General features: G+C 42.0%; 1 protein-coding gene across 5 annotated transcripts in view; it reads left to right on the forward strand.

The window, feature by feature from the left end:
- LOC112322702 (pre-mRNA-splicing factor 18) overlaps nt 1-19,864 on the forward strand; it is a 50,180-nt gene extending 30,316 nt beyond the window's left edge. For all 5 annotated transcript variants that reach the window (XM_053922299.2, XM_053922298.2, XM_053922300.2 and 2 more), the window contains 7 exons: nt 146-259; nt 4,152-4,298; nt 5,983-6,051; nt 7,530-7,670; nt 9,243-9,314; nt 12,009-12,164; nt 17,322-19,864. In XM_053922299.2, coding sequence (XP_053778274.1) covers nt 146-259; nt 4,152-4,298; nt 5,983-6,051; nt 7,530-7,670; nt 9,243-9,314; nt 12,009-12,164; nt 17,322-17,402 — 780 coding nt within the window. In that variant the 3' untranslated portion in view covers nt 17,403-19,864. The remainder of the gene's footprint in view (nt 1-145; nt 260-4,151; nt 4,299-5,982; nt 6,052-7,529; nt 7,671-9,242; nt 9,315-12,008; nt 12,165-17,321) is intronic.
- The last annotated feature ends 1,493 nt before the right edge of the window (nt 19,865-21,357 follow it).

Below are 21,357 nucleotides of genomic sequence, written 5' to 3' on the forward strand. Positions count from 1 at the left end.
AGTATGTTTGTTGATGGAAAATTGAAGGAAAGACAAACACAACTTTTGCATTGACATTTCAAAATAAGTGTTTGGTCACCTAAAATAGGAATTACTATTACTGATAATGTAAGGAATTACTACTGTGTTTGTTTTTTTTAAATAGGTTATCAGAAGACTGAGAGAAAGAGGAGAACCAATCAGACTATTTGGAGAAACTGATTATGACGCTTTTCAACGTTTAAGAAAAATAGAGATCCTCACACCAGAAGTTAACAAGGTAAGCAGACAGAACAAAGCTAGAAGAATATCATTATGGCACATAAACTAGAATAGTACGAAGTCCGATGGAGTTTGACCAATTGCATCATTGCAAGGAAAAGTGATAAAAGTTCCCAGATTACTTACTGCTGGTGATGTAATTTAAAAAAATTTTTTTAAAGCTCATATCTTAAGCATACGGTTCTGTGCATTTTGACAACTATGTGTAAGCTTGTAACCACTACCCTTGTGAAGATACAGAGCATTTTCATCATCTAAGAAAGTTCCCTGGTGCCCCTTCTTGTCCCATCCCACATTCCTCCTTTTCCTCCCCTGGGCAACCACCTTTTCAAATTCTGTCGCCATAGATTAATTTTACTTGTTCTACTTTTTCTTATAGATGAAGTCGTAGTGTCTGGCTTGTTTTGATTGGCATAATGGTTTTTAGATTCACCCATTTTATTGCAGATATCAGTAGCTGATGGTATTCAGTCATATGAATATACCACCATATGTCTTCAAATTTTGGCCATTATAAATAAAACTGCCATGAACATTCTTATTTGAAATTTTGTTTGAACTTTTGCTGTTTCTCTTGGGTAAACACCTGGAAGTGGACTTGCTGAATAGGAAGAGTGAATGTGTGCTTACTTTTTAAGAAATGCCAAATATTTCCAGATGGCATCAGCATTTGTTATTGTTAGTCATTTAATTTTAACCATTTTCTGGTATGTGTAATAGTGTGTCATTGTGCTTCTATTCTCATTTCCCAGATAACAAAAGATCATGAGCATTTTTCTTGTGGACTTATTGTCTATATTTTCTCTGTGTAGCACGTGTTTAAGTCTTCACGTTTTAATTGGATTCTTTTTATTTTTGAGTTGTAGGGGTTCCTCATATATTCTGAATATAAATCTTTTGTGAGATACACACAAATATATTTTGTGACTATTTTCTCCTGGTCTGTGCCTTAATGATTCTCTTATTGGTGTCTTTGGAGGGGGGGAGGGGAGTAGATTTTAAATTTTGATGAAGTCTGCTTTATCAGGATTTGGTTTTATCGTTCTTGCTTTCAGTGTTTTGCCCAAGAAATCTTTCCATATCCTAAGATCTTGAAGAGATACTCTTGTGTATTTTCTTCTAAAAGCTAGTAAGGTTTAGCTTTTACATTTAGGGCTCTGGTACTGTTCTATGGCTCAGCTCATGGTTTGTTTTGGTGACTATTCTTCAGGCTCTTGAAAAGAGTATGTTTTATGCTTTGGACAAATGTCATGTACAATAGTGTTGTTCAGATACCCTGTGGCCTTATTCACTTACCCACTTCTTCTATCATTTACTTGGCCACAGGCGTGGGTTATCTATGGCTATGGAACAAACCACCCGAAGCTTGGTAGCCTAAAACAATTCATTATTACGAAATCTTTGCAGTCATCTATGACTGCGACAGACCATTCTGAAACCTGTAAGATAATTTATTATTATCTCTCACAGTTCCGTGGTTTGATTGAGCTAAGCGGGGCAGTGTTTGGCTTGGGATCTTGCAGGTGATTGCAGTCAGGTGAATGGCTGAGGTCATTTGAAGGCTCCACTGGACCAGTCTTCAAACTTAGTGTAACACCTTGAAGGTTCATCCGTGTTGTACCATGTGTCAGAATTTCCCTTTTTTTTTTTTTAAGGCTGAAATATATTCCATTGTCTGTATGAACCCCATTTTGTTTATCCCTTCATCCTAGATGGACGTTTGAGTGGTTTCTACCCTTTGTCTGTTGTGAATAAAGCTGATGAACTTGGGTGTACAAATACCTGTTTCATTCCCTCCTTTCACTTTTGTATGGATACCCAGAAGTGGAATTGCTGAATCATTTGTTTATTCTGTGTTTAACAGCTTCTCCCAAAGCATAAATGAATTTAAAAAAAAATTTCTTCATTTACATAACAAATATAACATTAATATATGTTATATACTAATTACAACATATAATTAATGTTAACAGTTTGTTTTTCTTTATTTTTAGTCCTTTGTAACGCTTTCTTAACCTAAATTCTTGGGAAGAGTTAGAGGTTTTTACAATGCTTCATTTTACCAACATTTATTTCTCTTTTATATCCTAAGTCACTTTCTTTATTAGAAGATAGAGTAAAATACTACTGTGAACTACTGTTTTTATCTTATTTAATTTTTTACTACTCATTTTATTACATTAAAAATCTTCTACCTTTTAATATTAACTTACTACAACCTGCTTTATTCTAGTCTTGTTCAAGCCTGTGACGAACGGGGCTTCTTCGTTGTCCGACTTCCATACAGATTGATTATCTGATGATTTTGGGTGATACTTGTTTTGTAATCTAGTAATTATTGCCGTGGTTGTGCAAGGAGGCGAGCCATGTACACCTACACCTCCATCTTGACCAGAAGCCGTTGTATGTTTTTGATGTCACACTGTACATCTTTTTCTCTTCTGTATCCCTTAATTAATTATTGTAGTTATAATTGTTTTTACTACTTTTGTCTTAACCTCCATACGAGCTCTGTGAGTGATTAATTCACTACCTTTACTCTATATGTACCTTTAACAGTGAGATTTCTACTTTTCTATACTTTTCTTTTTTACTCACTTGAGCCCTTTCTTTCAAGTTGAGGGAAAAAAATCCCTTTAACATTTCTTTAGTAGTGGTGAACTCCTTTAGCTTTTGCTTGCCTGGAAAACTCTTTATCTTTCTATCAATTCTGAATTATAACTTTGCCAGGTAGAGTATTGTTGGTTGGAAGTTTTTTTCTTTTAGTACTTTGAACACATTGTGCCACTCCCCTCCGGCCTGTAACATCCCTGCATGTGGTTTCATTGTACAACATGTACCAAGTTGTTTTTCTCTTGCTCCTTTAAAGAATTTCTCCTTGTCTTTAACTTTCCCATTTTAATTATAACATGTCTTGGTGTGGTATATTAACTTACTGAGGTGTTGCCAACAGTTTTCCACAGCAGCTCCACCATTTTACATCCCCAGCAATGCACAAGGGTTCCATTTCTCCATATCCTAGCTACTAGTTGTTATTTTCTGGGGTTTTGTTTTGTTTTGTTCTTTGCAAATAGCCATCCTTGTGTGTGAACTGATATATCATTGTGGCTTGGATTTCTCGTGTGTACTTACTAGTGACGTTGAGCATCTTTTCATTTGCTTATTGGCCATATGCATGTCTTACTCTGTTCAACTCCTTTGCCCATTTTGAATCATGTGGGTGGATTTTTGTTGTTAAGTTGTAGGAGTTTTTATGTGTTCTGGATATCAGTCTCTATCAAATACGTGATTTGCTAGTCTTTTTTTCCCTTTCCATGGGTTATGTTTTCACTCTGTTGATAGTGTCTTTGATGCATAAAAGTTTTTCATTTTGATGAAGTTCAACTTACCCGTTTTTGTTGTTGTTGCCTGTGCTTGTGGTGTTCTATGCAAGAAATCATTCCCGAATCCAATGTCATGAAGCTTTTCCCCTGTGTTTTCTTCTAAGAATTTTATCGTTTTAGTCTTCTGTTTGGGTCTTTGATCCCTTTGGAATTAATTTTTGTGTATACAGTGTAACGTAAGGACCCAGCTTAAGGCTCCCATTCTTACTAGTCACAAACTGGATGTGAATGCAGTGTGGAATTCGCTGGAGTTAAAAATGTAGTGATAGCCTGGGATGTAGAGAGATACTGATTTTATACAGCAGACATTGCGGAATGTTTTGGGAATGCAGAATAGTCTGCAGGTGGTTCTCCACGGCAAGTACAGACGGGAGGTGGCGAGTGCAGTGTTTACCTACTCCGCCCTCTTGACCGGTCGTCTGAGATGAGCGATACGTATTATTCGTGAAAAATCAAGTGTGATGTGAGTGACATTTTATACTGGGTGCAACTTTTCGCCTTTCTCAGGGATTGAGAAATGATCTGAAAGCAGCGTTGGATAAGATTGATCAGCAATACCTCAATGAACTTGTGGGTGGTCAGGAACCTGGAGAGGAAGACACACAGAATGATTTGAAAGTTCATGAAGAAAACACCACAATAGAAGAGTTAGAGGTAATCTCTACACCCACCTTACCCCGCTCCCCGTCACACCTCTCATTCCGGGCAGCAGCAAATGGTTGAGTTCATGAGGTCGGTCAGTGCAGAGCACACTGTCACTGTCGTCTTCGATCGTTACAGAGGCCCTTCTATCATTTCATGCTTTCGTTTATTAACTCCCTTCTTTCTCATTGTCCACGCACATTCATTCCCCTACTTCCTGCCTTCAAAAGTAGTCATTCTGATACATTTGATATGCATTGTTTTGTTTGTTGGTGCTCTTCTAAAACTAGTGAAACTAGTAGTGTTTTGGGAGCATGAGTTTTTGATTTCCATAAATGGTGTTCTACTGTGAAATTCTTCCTGCTTTTGACTTTTCCTTTTTATACTTTGAACTCTGTGTTTAATATCCATCCTTGATGCCTGTGTACACTAAACCTTTGCTTTTAAACTGCTAAGTAATATTTCCTCCCCTGTGGCATTCACTGCCATTTACTTTTGTTCTCCCGTAACGATGGACGACTGGGTGGCTCCCAGCTCCCTCTCACCACAGACAGCTTTGTGGTGGATGATCTTGTACATCACCCCCGTGGAGTCAGAAGTGGGATTGCTGGGTTTATATATATTTAATTTGTCTAAGTACAGTCAAACCTCAGTTCTCGAACATGTTGGTTCTTGAAAATTTTGGTTCTCGACCGAGTTGTTCACAAAATAAATGTCTCGGTTGTCTAAGACAACGTCAGGTCTCGATTCTCTACCTGGTGACCCTTTCCTGCTGAGACCTGTGATCGATCAGTCGTGCTTCCCTGGCGACACAGAAAGGAGATTTGGTTTTCAGGCAGATCACTTCTCAAACAGTTTTCCGGAGGGAATTAAGTTCGAGAACCAGGTTCAGCTGTACCGCTACGCTGCTGTCCAGATGACTGGTGGGGTGTGCCCGTCTGCACCCCACCAGCAGGGTGTGTCTCCAGCCCTACTCTCTGTCAGCACTGGGCACTCTTGTGCTTTCTGATTGTCATCAGTGTGTTGAATGTGAAGTGATACATGTAATCTCGATTAAAGAACAATGCTGTATTATCCAAATATCTAGCTCACGCAAACAATATGGCTTAGTTTAAAGCCCTTAATACTTAATACAATGTAAAGTGTTAGTTTTTCTTTTTCTTTTAATCCTTGCTCTTGCACCTGTTGATATCGTTGTTGAGGAGGGTGTCCTTTTAATTGTACCTCCCCACCCCAACATCTGTCTATGGGCTCTAAATTATATTGGAATAATTGGTGTGTGCAATCATCTCTAGGTTTTCTTTTTTCCTCCAACAGCTTTGTCCAGAAATCTACCTGTCCTACAATTTACCAATTTAAAGTGTACAATTCAGTGGTCTTTATAAATTCACAGGGTGGTACAGTTATCATCTCATCCCAATTTTAGAACGACTGTTCCCCTGAGACAAAATCTCCTGTGCACTAACAGTCACTCCTTACCCTCTCTCTTGTCTTCTGGTTCATAAAAGATAACATGCTTTCACAATTTAAATGGCAAGTTGGTGGTTTTTAAAAAAACTTATCTGGAAATTCCGTATGTTTTTAAATAACAATTGGACAGTCTGTGTAATAAAGAGCCACGTTTAGACTGGTGTTGATAATGTATCTATTCAGTTGTTGCTCTTCACTCATGAGCAGGAACATTATTTTTCCTCAGGCTTTGGGAGAATCTTTAGGAAAAGGTGATGATCATAAAGACATGGACATCATTACCAAATTCCTTAAGGTATGTGCTTTTAAGTTTCGAAAGGAGGACATTTTCATTGGTTAGTATCTGTTTTTATAGTTTTGGATTGTCAAGGGTAAAAGACTGGGAAGGGAAAGCTCAATAAACATTTCTGACACGTGCACTGTTTGTGATTTTGCTATGTACTTGGATATAGAGGTTAATCTAAGTAGATATTTATGTTTCTCTGGCACTTTTTTAAAAGCTGGCTTATTGATGTAAACACAAAGAATACAATTACAGCAGTGGATAGAACAAGAAGTACAGGGAGCTCTACATTTTTCTGAAGCACTTGAGGAAGGACTGAAATGAGGAGAGAGTTCTAGAAGCTTTTATGGGAGGTGATGAGAGTAAGGAAAGGAAGGAGGGAAGAAGACATTGGCAGTGAAAAATGCAAACCCATCAGTAACCTTTTAGAGACCGTAAATTTTCTCAGTTCCTCAGACAGCTCTTTATTCTTGCTGTGATATGATCATTCCATCTTACTTCTCAGCATATCTGTCTTTAGTAGTTTAGCATTTATTCAAAAATATTTTGTGTTCAGTCCTGCAAAGTGAAAGGTCGCCAGTTTGATTCCCGGTCAGGGCACATGTCCGGGTCCCTGGTTTGGGCGTGTCTTACAGGCAAGCGATTGATGTTTCTCTCTCACATCAGTGTTTCTCTCCTCCTCTTTCTCCCTTCCTTCCCTCTCTCTAAAAATGAATAAATAAATAAGGTCTTTTAAAAAAGACTCTGAATGTATTGAGGAAATGATACGGGACTGGGTAGGGCACGAAACTCTACATCATGAACTGGAATTTTAGAATGACAGCGCCTCCTTATACAGGGTCGCACAGAGGCCAGGAGTCGGGTATGTTCTCCTCAGCCCTTGCTGTCACCTGCCTCTAGGAGGGTGCTCATCGTACAGGTCACCCCAGTGGGCACTGTGGTCGTTTTCCGGGGTTGGTTAGGGGGAAAGTATGGGTCATAGGTTCTTTTTTTTCTGTTCTGTTCTTCTCTTTTATTTAGGCACTTTGGTGGGAATTTTTAACTAAATTATTGTCTCTGCTGCAAAAGTAGAAAGTCCACATAGTACGACATCGTACTTGGGGGATTTATTAACTATCACAGCCTTTATGGTGCTGTGGCTGATAATCTAGGTGGGACAAATTTTATGTGATAGAAATATAAGTGAAAGTTTATTTCTGCCAAATACTTATTCATGCAATTGGGTAATTCTTTTGGGGGGAAATGGATTATCTTTGAACTAGGAACATACATAGAACAGGGGGGTTTGTGAATCGTCAAAGGTGCTACTTTAAAACATTTGTGACAGAATGAGCAGATATAGTTCATTAACTAAGTATTAGTGGATAATAATGTAATCAGTCAAGAAATTTAAGGATGGTACTACACTGAGTACTTTGTGTTAGCAAACTTTTAAACCTGTTCAACCACTGGGTGGCACTGTCGTCTAAATTCACCCATTCTCTCCACAGTTCCTTCTCGGTGTTTGGGCTAAAGAACTGAATGCCAGGGAAGATTATGTGAAGCGCAGTGTGCAGGGTAAACTGAACAGTGCTACGCAGAAACAGACTGAGTCCTATCTCAGACCCCTGTTCAGAAAGCTACGGAAAAGGGTAAGGAATCTCAAAAAATGCTTTTCTTAACTGAGTTTTAAAGAACAGCATATAGCCCTGACCGGTGTGGCTCAGTTGTTTGGGCATCATCCTGCAAAATGAAAGTTCAGTTCAATTCCAGATCAGGGCATGTGCCTGCCTCACAGGTTAGGTCCCTGGTCAGGGTGTGTATGAGAGGCAACCAATCAATATTCTTATCCCTCCCTTTCTCCTTTCCTCCCCCTCTCTAAGAAGAAATGAAATCTTTTTTTTTAAATCTTTATTGTATTTTTTTACATTACCTGTTAGTCCCCATACATCCCCCCTTCCCATAGCAATCACCACACTGTTGTCCATGTCCACGAGTCCTTTTTCTTTTTTGGTTCAGTCTCCATCCCCTAAAATCCCCTTCAGCTGGCTGTCATCCTGCTCTCCATCTATGAGTCTGTCCGCATTTTCCTTGTTAGTTTAGTTTGTTGACTAGATTCCTCATATGAGGAAATCATAGGGCATTTATCTTTCTCTGACTGACTTATTTCATTTAGCATAATGTTCTCCAGGTCAATGCATACTGTCGCAAAGGGTAACGTTTTTTACACCTGAATAGTATTCCATTGTGTAAATATCCCGTAGTTGTTTTATCATCTATTAATGGACACTTTATGCCATTAATGGGCTGCTTCCATATCTTGGAGATTGTAAATAATGCTGCAATGAACATAGGGGTGATTATGTTTTTTTGAATTAATGTTTTGGGTTCCTTTGGATATATTCCCGGAAATGGGGTCACTGGGTCAAAAGGCAGATTCATTTTTAATTTTTGAGGTTATCTCCATACTGCTTTCCACCATGGCTGAACCAGTCTGCGTTCCCACCAACAGTGCAAAAGGATTCCCCTATCTCCGAATCCTTACCAGCACTTGTTGTTTGCTGATTTATTGATAATAGCCATTCTGACAGGTGTGAGGTGCTATCTCATTGTGGTTTTAATTTGCATTTCTCACATAAGTGACATTGAGCATCTTTTCATATGTCTTTTGGCCATCTGTATGTCCTCTTTAGAGAAGTGTCTATTCAGGTCCTTTGCCTGTTTTTTAATTGGGTTGTTTAATTGAACAGATATGCAGAGAAGAATGAAACTAGACTACCTCCTTACACTACACACAAGAATAAATTCAAAATGGATTAAAGACTTAAATGTTAGACCCGAAACCGTAGAAATCCTGGAAGAAAACATAGGCAACCAAATCTCAGACATGGCTCGTAGCAATTTTTTATTGGATATATCTTCCCAGGCAAGGGAAACAGAAGAAAAAATAAACAAATGAGTCTACATCAAACTAACTAAAAAGTTTTTGCACAGCAACAGAATAAAAAGATAACTCACAGAATGGGAGAACACATTTGCCGAGACATCTGGTAAGGAGTCAATATTCAAAATTTACAAAGTACTTAAAAAATTCAACACCAAAAAAACAAAACCTAATTAAGAAATAAAGTTTTTAAAAAATGGAATATATGAAATTAGAATAAATTCAGTCTAACTACACATGAAAGCTTCCAAAATTAATTTTGCCCCTTTTTCTTTTCCAGAATCTTCCTGCTGATATAAAAGAATCCATAACAGACATTATTAAATTCATGTTGCAGAGAGAGTATGTGAAGGTACGTTGCCATGTGGGCGTTGGAATTGTGGGTGTGGGCATGTCCAGGTTGTGCGCATAGTATGTTCATTTAGTGAGGGAATGTGTATCACATAGGAGATTTAAGTATAAATGTAAAATGAATTATTTTTTAAAAAAACACCTTTTATTTTCTTAATGTATTGCCACCTTAATTTTAGGCATTTTATATTAAACTTTCAGGCCACACTGTACTTTTTAGTCATTTTTAAGGCAGATATAAAGATTCTTCAGATCATGTACTAGTTATGGGCAAGGTGCATTTCGTGCCTGGGAATGAGTTTCAAAATTTGCAGATTGTTGGTTACAGCTCGGGACAAATTTTTCCACAGAAACAATGTTGTGGAGATACAAATATGTACTACTCATAATATAGCTAAAGGGTTGTACTAATGATACAGTGGAATCTGACCGCCCTTTATACGTGTTTCTATGAGAATATGTTCCATGTCAGCCGGCCAGCGTTCGTCTCTCGCATTTCAGGACCGCAGCAGTAGCAGACCCCCTGTTGGGGAAGACTTGCCCCTTGCTCCCTCCTGAATGGGCCCTGGGAGGCGGTGTCCTGGGGAAAGAGCTCTGGTGCCCAAGCGCTGCTGGGGTGGAGTTTGGAAAGGGGAGAGTGGAGGGCTGTCAGCTGGTGGAGCAGAACGAGAGAGAAGGGCCTAGTGCACCAGTGGTGGAGATGGGAAATGGGATGCTGCTTGGTGGCCCGTGAGCTGAGGGTGGGGAGCAGGGCTTCTGGTGGCTGTGCCTCCCAAGAGCGCAGCAGTGGGGAATCTCGGTGCAGCAGTTCCAGGTCAGTGGACGGGCTCCGACAGAACGGCGGCAACGCCATTGCTTCTTCCTGTGCTCTGTGTGTCTGTGCTCAAAAGGGACCGCTGGCCTTCCTGGGTGATTGGGTGGTCTCTCTGATCAGAGCCTCGTGCTGATGAGGCTAAAGTATTGTTTTTACTCCCCCTATATGAGAGCCACTTAGTTTTATCAAGGAAGATGTTTTTGTTTTTATGGCTATAAATTTTATTCTGAGGTGGTTTCAGTCAGTTGCATGCTGCTTACCAAGGACAGCATTGGAATGGAGGGATAAGGCCCCCGTCACTGCAAAAGAACTCAGGTCACCTGCCTTTCCCTCTTGTTACGTTTCTCATTCTCGTACATGAGCATCAGGTGAAAGTTTATGTTGTATAAACTGCACAAAGAACCAAGAAACTTTAATAACCTATTTGGCAGTTTTCTTTGGAAATTTAGGAATCTAAATATTGGAGATTTTCTCAGTTAACATCCAGTGTTAAAGTTTACACACATGGGGATCAGTGATAAAAATATGTATACAGCCCTGGCTGGTGTGGCTCAGTGGATTGAGTGCCAGCCTGCAAACCAAAGTGTCACCAGTTTGATTCCCAGTCAGGGCACTTGGGTTGCAGGCTAGGTCCCCAATAGGGGGCACTTGAGAGGTAGCCACACATTGATGTTTCTCTCTCTCCCTTCCCCTTTCTAAAAACAAAATACATTTTTTTAGATGTATATATGCCCTTTTAAAATTTAGCTTAAAAAAAATTGAGCACAGCAAATCCAAATTTATCTTTATGGATGGAGTGATCTTTCAGTTAACCGATTTGTAATACCTGATATTTTTAAAGTCAACTCTGCATATCTAACACATTGGTGTTTGACTTCTTTATTTTTAAAATTTTTATAAAAAGATTTTGTTTATTTCTTTCTAGAGAGAGGGGAAGGGAGGGAGAAAGAGAAGGAGAGAAACATCAGTGTGTGGTTGCCTCTCGCCTGCCCCTAACTAGGGTCCTGGCCAACAACCCAGGCACGTGCCCTGACTGGGAATCAAACTAGCGACCCTTTTGTTTGCAAGCCGGCTCTCAGTCCACTGAGCCACACCAGCCAGGGAAGGTGTTTAAATGAAAATCTCTTTGAGGCTTGGGTATATATATAGGCTTCTCTGAAACCCTCAAGGTCTTTTAGAATTTCTTGCTATTTTGTTTCCTTCCTCTGAAGTCACGAGGCTTACTTTAGAAAAAGAGCCATCTGTCTTCATTGGTTTCTGCCTTTACATTTTATAGCTTTTACAGTAATTTAAGGTTCTAGGCAGGTTTGTGGGCCAAGGTGAAGTGATCCCATCCTCGAGCTGATTCAAGAGCTAGTATCTGTTCTCTGTTTACACCCCCGCGGTGGGCCTATATAATAGCCCCAGCGTGCAGAGCCCCCGCTGCTGTCAGAGGTCTGACTGCTGTGCGGGGAGTGGGCACCGTTTCAGGTTGGATTGTGAGGAACTAGTCAGCCTCTGTGTTCTGTGTGGCCCCCTGTGGGGAAGACCAGGTAGAAAGGAGATCCAAACTAGAGTTTCTGGCAGTACATCAAATTACCTGCCTGGTAATTCCAGATCAAAGTGCAGTACTATTCAGTGCATAGCGGCTGCAGAGGAATGTTTGTGTTTTACTCCCAAGGTTAGCTTTGGTTCCTGTTTTTCCATGGACATTTGTGGTCCTGGGCAGGGCAGTCAGTCATCCCATATTTTAACACCTTTTGTTTGAATATGGGGAATGGTAATACTTTCAACATGCTTAAGAGATGGCTGAAAATTCATAAAAAGCTGTGAAATATTTGGAACAAAAATTTGGACCAACACAATGTTTCTGCTCTTCTGATCTCTTCTTAATCTTTTTAGGCTAACGATGCTTATCTTCAGATGGCCATTGGAAATGCCCCTTGGCCCATTGGTGTCACTATGGTTGGTATCCATGCCAGAACTGGTAGGGAAAAGATTTTCTCCAAGCATGTTGCACATGTTTTAAATGATGAGACACAGAGGAAGTATATTCAGGTAAGCAGTTTGGAGGGAAAGACATTTCTCTAGAGTTTAATGTTCTCCAATTCCAAAACTGTATATTTTGAGAGCAAAAGAACTATAACAAAAAGGACATATCATGATAGGATATAAGTCCATTCTTTAAGACATCACTGAATAAAATAAAAACTTTTTAAGTGTCATATATCAGCAGTCCCCAACATCTTTGGCACCAGGGCCTGTTTGATGAAAGACAGTTTTTCTACAGTGCGGGGCGGGGTGGGGAGGGGAGTGTAGGAGAAGACAGGAGGTGGAGCTCAGGCTGTAATGCAGTGGAAGCTTAGCTCTCCAGCCTGCTGCTCACCGCCTGCTGTGCGGCCAGTTCCTGACAGGCCATGGATCAGTACCAGCCTGAGGGCTGGGGACACTTCCAGGTAGAAGCCAGGTTGAAGGGTTATGCTCTACTTACCTTAGCATTAAAATAAGACTGTTACAGTTTGCTTTGGGTGTTTACTGAAGAGCAGCAAATTCAGAGTATTTTGCAGTAAATCTTGTTTTGTTGCTTTTAAGGTAGATTTAACATGTAATAGGATAATAGGTATGAATAGTAAAAATTTGGCTTTAATGAAGATAATTTTTAAAACTTAATTAAAAAAATTTAAAAACCATTTTTTCCATCGCCATTTACCCCCCCACCCCCCAAGGCCATCACCACACTCTTGTCCTTGTCCATGAGTTTTTTCCTTTTTGCTCCATCCCTTCACCCGCCACCCCCGCCAGCATCACCCCAGAGCTGTTGAGTGTGAACATAGGCCCAAGGTATCTCCAGACAGTTAAGTCTCAAAATGTGCCCTCTCACGTCCCCATCTCGGACGTGGGGAGGGCAGTGACACCCAGCACTTCTGTGTGCCTCACTGCACCAGTTCAGAGCAACAGCGTGAGGATATTATGATTTCTCTGTTTGACAAGTGGGGAAACAGAGGCACAGAGAATTAAGTTCCCAAAGCCACACAGCTAGGAGTGGGATTTGAACCTGGGTTATCGTAACTCCACTATGTGATATTGCCTCTACTTCAGGATGTGTTTCCCCAAGTGAGGGAAACAAACAAAAAAGCTGCCAGAAGTGGGATCCAGCCCAGGAGCAGGGAAAAGGAGCTTCCAGGGTGAAGGAGAAGGGGGGCTCTCAGATGGGAGCAGTATACAAGGAGGTCCGGAATCCAGCTGCTCTGGATTGGAACAGGCAGGCACAGGGCTCCAGGAAGAAGAAAGGGGGGCACAGACACAGTACCGGTGTGTTTGGTCACACTGAGAGTTGTCTCGCTGTTGGAGAGCGAACGGTGGCATCTGCATGGAAGAGCAAAAAGATGGGGCAGAACACCTGTGCACAGAGAGGTCGGCGTCATACACTGTGTGGTTCTGTTTGAGGAGTGTCTGTGTGGACATCATAAGGTACACGCTGAACACTGCGTTCCCTAAGCACTGTGATCGGGGGAGGGCGGGGCAAGTGTGTTTAGGTGCGTGTGTGCGTGCTTCTGTGCAGCCAGTGGGCGTGATGTAGAAGTTAAATCCTCAGCTTTCATGGTAGAAAGTCAGTAGGTTAAAAAATCAATCAATCAATCAATCAATCAGTCGCAATAAAACAAGCAGTATCAGCATAGTATTTGGAAATAGGGCAATAAATACCAGAAGAAACACTTAAGAAATTTGAAAGGTTGCCTCTGGGGCACTGGAATGAGGGCTTGGAAAGGGTGGGGCAGAGGACTGCTATTACTTGATGTAAGAGCCATGTGCTTTTTTTTCCCCATAATAACACACAACACATGGAATTCTTGACTATTCTTTATAGTTCAGCCCCTATCCTATCTGTTCCCAAACGTTGCTGGTTCTCTATTCAAAGTACACCTGAAATCTGACCCTTCCCACCACCTCCCCGGCTGCCACCTGGGTGAAGCCACCACCCTCTGTCATCTGCAGTGTTGCAGAGTCTCCGCTGTGGCCTCTGAGCTGCTTTCCCTGCCCTTGCAGTTGGGGATCTGCACAGCACCCAGACCGATCGGTGAGGTCACAAACCGGGTTCTGTCGCTCTCTTGCCCAGAGCCCCACAGTGGTTCCCTAGTTCACCCGGAGCAAGCCCAAGGCCTTTCAGTCACGCCCCCACATCCACACCACCCTTCCCTGCTTTACGCTTGTCCATAGTGCTTACCATGACCTAACGTGTTAGGTGTGTTACGTGTTTATTTTGTTTCTTGTCTGTCTTCCCTTATTAGAACATAACTTTACTGAGGGTGGGGAGCTTTTGTTTTGTTCCCAACTATATTCCTAGAGCCTGGGAGAGTGCTTGGCACATAGTGGGCCCTGAGTAAAGATTTAATAAATAAATATATTGCTGTTATAAAAATAAAAATTGTATGCAAAAATACCACCAGTTTCTAAGAAGCTACTTGCAGTGAGTTAAACAGCTCGCTGCCTTACTGGTCTAAGCATCACAAGCAATTTGAAAGTGAAATCCTGAGGGAGCCCGTTGAAAAGGTTTCTTTCCATTTGGAAAATAACCATATGCTGTTGTGAAACTGCGCCCCTTTAACTTAAAAATCTGCGCTGTGTACCACCAACCCTCACTGCAAAATTTATCATACTGTAAACTGCTTATGACTTGACGGCTGATTTCCGAACTTTTTGGCAGTTAACATTTCAGACAAGACACTAGCATTGATTTTTAAACCAGATTCTGCTTGGTGAGGGTACACAAACCTCACAGAGAGCTTCTGTAAGGGGCAGGTTCCTAAGATTCCAGTTCTTGTCAGGAAAGTCTCCTCCATCAGTCTTAACCCCCGGTTGTCTTTTGTTTGCTCATCCTAATTCTTGCCATGTTCTGCTGCTGCTAAAGCTATTTGTGTTTCATCAGGGCGTCTCTTTCCCCCTTCACTCCTCTTCTCACCTGTTTCTTATGAACTGTTTTGTTTTCAATTTGGGCCTCACAGTTGTTTGAATAGTTAGGTAATTACAGAGTAATTAAGAGTTCTACATGCTTGGTGATGTTTCAGGTGGGTACCTGTTACTTCCGCCAACATTGCAGGCGGTGCTTTCCCTCTCCTCCTCAGGCTTCCAGAGACGCCCTGCTGCTGTTGCGTTGTGCAGTTGTAGTCACATGCTCTGCTTTCCCACTGAGTCACGGAGCTCTTTCTTTTAACAGATGACATTTCATGGTATCATTTGGAGGAAATAAAACAAATTTGGGGAAATACTAGCTAAGAACCAGGCAGGGTGCTGTACGCACACTTTCATATTCAGTGTCCAGTATAGGCCTGCACTTGGTCATCCACTGTCCTCTGATAGGGTTTCATTCTTCTTGTCCATGGGATAGGCATTGGGTGATTGTCATTTTTGTGAACTCAAGCTGAGAAACCTTAAAATTTTTGTCACAAGTGACATTGGAGGTGATTAAAATTTAAGCGCTGCTGCTCTTGGTGGATGTAATTTTTAATGACGAATCCATATAGCTGTAGATACGTAGATTTTGGGAAGACTTTTGACAGCCTCTCCTTGTAAACAAGGACTCCTGTAGGCTGGTAGATGAAACAGTTAACAGAACTCTTCCCGGAGCTGTTCTAGAGAGACCTAGAGCAGCCCGACGCAGGTTCCTGCCCTGGTCTCTGGACTGTTTGTGAATTGGGATGATGACTTAGCGGTGCGTTTGCTCATCGGTGGAAGGGAAAGCTAAGAGGAATACCTGAAAACGAAATGCCACCTAAGTAAGGGTTTTAAAAGATCACAGAGTAAGGATGAGTTGTAGGAGACCGAAATAATTTTTTTTTTAGTGTCCTACACAGAATTCTAACTTTATTTTTATTTTTATTTTCTTTTATTTTTTCAATGTATAGGTCTTTTATTTTTATTTGACACTTGAAATTAGGCATAAAAGTATTACATACTAAAAAGTGGAGCTGCAGTTAGGCCAGTTCTTACCTAGTCTTTATCTTGATAGTGCTACTTTTATGCAATGACAAGAAGTATCACTCTTAAAATTCTTTCAGTTTATCATTTTATTAGTAGTAATATAGACCAAAAGAATTTTAAGAGTGATAGTTCCTGTCATCACGTAAAAGCAGCACTATCAAGATAAAGACTAGATAAGAACTGGCCTAACTGCAGGGTAGAAAGCCCTCGAAACTTGTGAGGTCGTGGGAATTTGTGGTGTGCCCTGTAGTTGTCTAAAAAGAACCGAAGGCCTGGGGAACACGGGGGCAAAGGTACGGACCAAAGGCAGTGTGGTCGCACCACACTGAGTTCGGCTAGACCGGCCAGGTCACGTTTGGAGCGTCGCACTCAGTGTCAGGATGTTAAAATGCTTTCATTATGTAGCATTTTGTGCCTACAAAAGGACACGTGAGAGTTATGAAGTAAACGAAACAGGTATCTAAAGGCCTTCATCACGGCTTAAGAACGAGAGCATTTTGCAAAGCATGCATCTGTATTTTCCTTCCCTACCCCAGAAGTAACCATCATCTTGAATCTGTCACTTCCTTGCTTTTTCAAAAATAATTCTGCCATGTTATGTGTGTGTTTCTAAGTGATACATTATTTTTGAACTTGTTTTTGAGTTTTATTAAAATGCCATTATTACTTTTGTGCAAACTTTGCCACTTGCTGTTTACATTCAGCATTGTTCCTAAGATTCGGGTACATCGGCTGTTCTCAACCAGAGTCCCCACCTGAGTCACAGAACACAGCAGGTGATCTGAGTGCCTGTTCCGTCACATTTCCCTAGGACGTACACAGGAGAGGAGCTGTCTCATTACGTACGATGGATGCTCGAGACTCGGCAGCGGGGCTTAACTCTCTGCTGGACCCCGAGTTGTTCCGTGCCGCTCTGCCTAGTTAATCGTTGTGATGCTGTAAAGCGCTCCATCCGTGAGCATGTGTGTGTGTTCACAGTCCTCCTGCGATGAACATTTGGGTGGTTTCCCGCTCTGTTGCTGCTGCTGCTGTTACTGTGACCAGTTGTGCTGTGACCACTTTGTACACTTTGGGTGCACACGAAGAAACGTTCCGCTGGGTGTACATCTGAGTGGTACTGCTGGGGACCGCCACATTTTAGTGGGGACTTCGGTAAACTGCAGTGAATACAGGGGAGAGCAAGTAAGAAGAGTCCCAAGGTGTCATAACCAACCTTTATTTTCCTTATTTTCTTAGGGATTGAAGAGGTTAATGACCATTTGCCAGAAGCACTTTCCTACAGATCCCTCAAAATGTGTGGAGTACAACGCACTCTGAGACCTGGGTACGGTGTGTGGATACAGTGGGAAACTTCAGGGAGCGTGGTACGGACTTCTGGAACTTCCGGCAGGAACCAGGGAAGAAGAAAAATGGATTCTCTGGACTCCGGGTTCTACCTAATGCAGCTCTTGGTTTTAAGAAGGGTCTTGGCGCTCATATCACATCTGACTGCAAACTGACTTCTGTCTTGCTGATGTTTTAAACAGTTGAAAAACCGAGTTCAAAAAGACTCTCTCCCTAATTTAAACGTGCAGCCAGCGGTCACAGAAGGGGTTTAAAATGATTCTTTCCCTCGAGACCTGGAAGTTGCAGTTTACTGATTGAAAGGGTACATTCGAGGGTAGACTTCATTGTTTCTGTAAAATATGATGCTTTTCACACTGTCCTATATGTCATATTTTCAGAAAGTATTTTTATATATCTCCACAAAAATATGGAACCATTTAACGAAACTTTATAGTCCTTAAATATTGCTGAACATTTGCCATCTCGATAGAGAATTTGAATTGTTATGGTCGACTCAAGTGTTATTTTTCTTGCATTTCAAATCTTGCTTTTATCTTCTAAGGAGTGTAAAGTTTTGTCTTTGCTATCTCTTGGGACAGAGAACTGACAGGAAATACAAGTCTGAGAAACAAAGATGGTATGTTAGAGCAACAGAAGTTCAAATTTAGTAGTCTCAGCACATCCAGGTCCGGGTGGGGAAATGGAGTGTCAAGCCAGCCAAGAACGGGGACATTTTGATGCTGCTGGTCCTTCCTGGACTAGGACCACCTGCAGGTTTCGTCCTCATCAGACCTGCGGTGGATGCTATTCCCAGCTCCATCCCTCCACACAGAAGAAAGGCGCCGTTACTCCTGTCACTGCCCGGCACAGCAGGCCCTGGGTCTGATTTTCCACAAATCAGGACTTCTGAATCTTGTGTTGTCATACCCAGGGGACTGTGATCAATCACTGCTCTGTAGGAGTTGAGAGGACTCAGATAATAGAGGGAAGTGGGTAAACAGTGTTACCTGCCCAGGTACCAGGTAACCAGGGGCGGTATCCGATGGCGGTGAGAGTGGGCTCTGTCGGAAGTCAGAACCTCCAACCTCAAATTTCAGCTCACCACCATCTGACCGTATGACCTTAATCTTTCTGAGTAACTTAATCTTTCTGAGCCTCAGTTTCCTTGTCTGCAAGTAGTTAGTCACAGCAGTCCATCCCTGCTAGTGTCATTGTCGTGTTTAAGTGAAATGCTCAGCACGCTGCCTGTCAGGTGAGAGCTCAGTGGCTACGGGTTGCCATGTCCTTGTTGTTATCCAAATGTCGCCGAAGTCAGGAGCCCCGTGGTCAGGGGCAGTGTGTGCTCAGGGAACAATGACAGTAATGTGGTGTCCACAGCAGCAGTAATAGTGAGACTTACTGGGCATTTACTACATGCAGGTCCCACGGGGCTCCCACTTTCAGAGTTTACGAGGGTGGAGGATGTGGGAGCTGAGTCAGCTGGTGAGGCAGGTGAGTGCACATTCACAGTCCCTTATTCTGGTTCTTTTGGGGAAGGCGTGAAAGCTGGTTTTGGCCCCTTCTGGTCTGTGCCCACGCCTGACTTTCTGCTGGTTATTTGCATGGGTGGTGGCTGAGGCCCCCTGTCCTAGATTGAGTCAGGTTCCCCACCCCACCCCTTTTTCTGGAAAATGTGTCTTAGACTTTGTGAGGCTGAAACAACAATCTAGACCAGCGATTTTCTTGTGTGCTGCAAGAATTTTTAAAACATGCAGTACCTGAGTATTTAGGCAGCGGTCATGACCTTGTTTCCCTTAGGTTGTCATATTTAAAAATGACAACAGCCAACACAATAGCCATTTGATGCAAATGAATCAAAGTAATACCTATGGATTTTTGTTTGTTTTTTGTTTTTGTCAGATTGGCAAAAGACACATTTTATGCTGTGCTGCAGAATTTTAGTAATTATGTGTGCCATGAGATGACAAAGGTTGAAAATCACTGATCTGGGCCTTTTGCTACGCAGTCCTGTTGCACGGGACTCGTTTACACGTCCTGCTGACTGAAGATGCGCACGTGACTTCCGTGTGCTCACCAGGCCCCAGCGCGGCAGTCGGTCATTTCCTCACCGCCTCCCGTTTGCTGTTAGTTAACGTGCCGCATAGAGAAGAAACGGCATCGTGTGACAGCAGTGCCTTCTAAAATTGATCAGCATGCGTAGGTGGTTTAAAAAATACATGCAGCCCTGGGAGGTGTGGCTCACTGGATTGAGTGCTGGCTTGCAAACCCAAAGGTCGCCAGTTCAATTCCCAGTCAGGGCACAAGCCTGGGTTGCGGCCCAGATCCCCAGTTGGGGGCGTGTGAGAGGCAACCGGTCACTATCTCTCCTACACTGATGTTTCTCTCCTTCTCTTTCTCCCTCCCTTGCCCTCACTCTAAAAGTAAATAAATAAAATCTTTTTTTAAGAAAGTAATTGTAACATGCTCTACAGTGATGTGAATGTTAACCATTTTGGGCTTGGGTGGAGGAAGGCAGGTTCAGAGATGTAGATTGCTCATGGGAAGTTTTCCATTTCCCTGATACTAAAGATTTCAATGACTACACATGTCAAGTGGGTAGATAATAAAAAAGTAACTCTTGCATTCTCTGAATCATGAACATTTTAATTTAGAAGATAACTACATATTGTTTTAGCTCATGCTAAAACAATGATGGCATTCTTTTAAAACCAGTCACAATCCTGCCCTGACCGGTGTGGTTCCATTGGAGTATAGTCCGGTAAACCGGAAGGTCGTGGGTGTGATTTCCGGTCAGGGGTTGTACGAGAGGCAACTGATGCATGTTTCTCTCTCACATCAATGTTTCTCTCCCTCTCTCTTTTCCTTCCCCTCTCTCTAAAATCAATAAGCGTGTCCTTGGCTGAGGATAAAAATAACATAAAATAAATCACCACCCTCAAATACCTATAGTCTTCCCTTTCTTCTTCCCCACCCTCTCAGACTCCTATCAAAGGAGTTGTGTCTTCTTAATTCAAGTTTAGTAAAACACCAGTTTTCCCTCAGAAGTCAATACTACACTTCCTAGGAAGGAGTATTCCTGCCATTTGCAAAGATTGAGCAGCATTTTTCAGCATAGGGCCTGTGGCAGTGGGGAAGTCCTGGCAGTGATGAGAGTCTCTGGGGAAAATAAAGCTGAGGTCAAAGACAGTGGACACAAGGGCGGGGGGTGGGGGTGAGGAGGAGAGACCATCTAGTTCTCGTAGGAAAAGTGGGGAGGTCCTGAGAGACCAGAGCTAGGAAGGCAGCTGTCACTCATAAGAGGCCTTATTAGGGATTTGCTGGGGCTCTGAATCCTCAGACGTAGGAGGAATAGGGAATGGGATTGATGGCGATACACTTCTTTATGTCAATTCTCCTTTCTGGTGACTTACCGACCTACTCTAGCACTTAAGATTGCCCTCACATTCGACCTCAGGGAATACTTTAAAAAACAACTGTCTTTTTATTCTGAAAGCAAGCTGCTTGGAAAAGACTGAATTGTACTGAACTATAATTTTAGCTCACGGCTTACGAACAGCCTCCCTCTCACAGCATCACGAGGACCATCAGCAAGTCTCACCCGCCTAGCTCTCTGCCTCCCACCACTGACTTGACTGGAGAAGTGTCGTAGTCATAGCAACACCCTCCTGACCCCGCCTACCCACCCTTCTTACAGGAGTCAACGTCATTACTGCTTCATGTTCCTTTTACTTGCTAACTGTAACCCAACAGGCACCTGCACATGATCACATTAACAAATTAAACCACCCTTCACATGAGAAACACGCTCATAGTGATGCAGCAAACGCCCCACTGCTCTTAACCATTAACCCCCCAGGATTATTTTGGGGACTTTGTATTATAAATATAGTTTAACCAAAACATTAGGTTGAGAATCTAAGAATCTAAAAATTCTTTAAAAAAATTT

Source organism: Desmodus rotundus, chromosome 4, assembly GCF_022682495.2.
Source record: "Desmodus rotundus isolate HL8 chromosome 4, HLdesRot8A.1, whole genome shotgun sequence".
Lineage (NCBI taxonomy): Eukaryota > Metazoa > Chordata > Mammalia > Chiroptera > Phyllostomidae > Desmodus > Desmodus rotundus.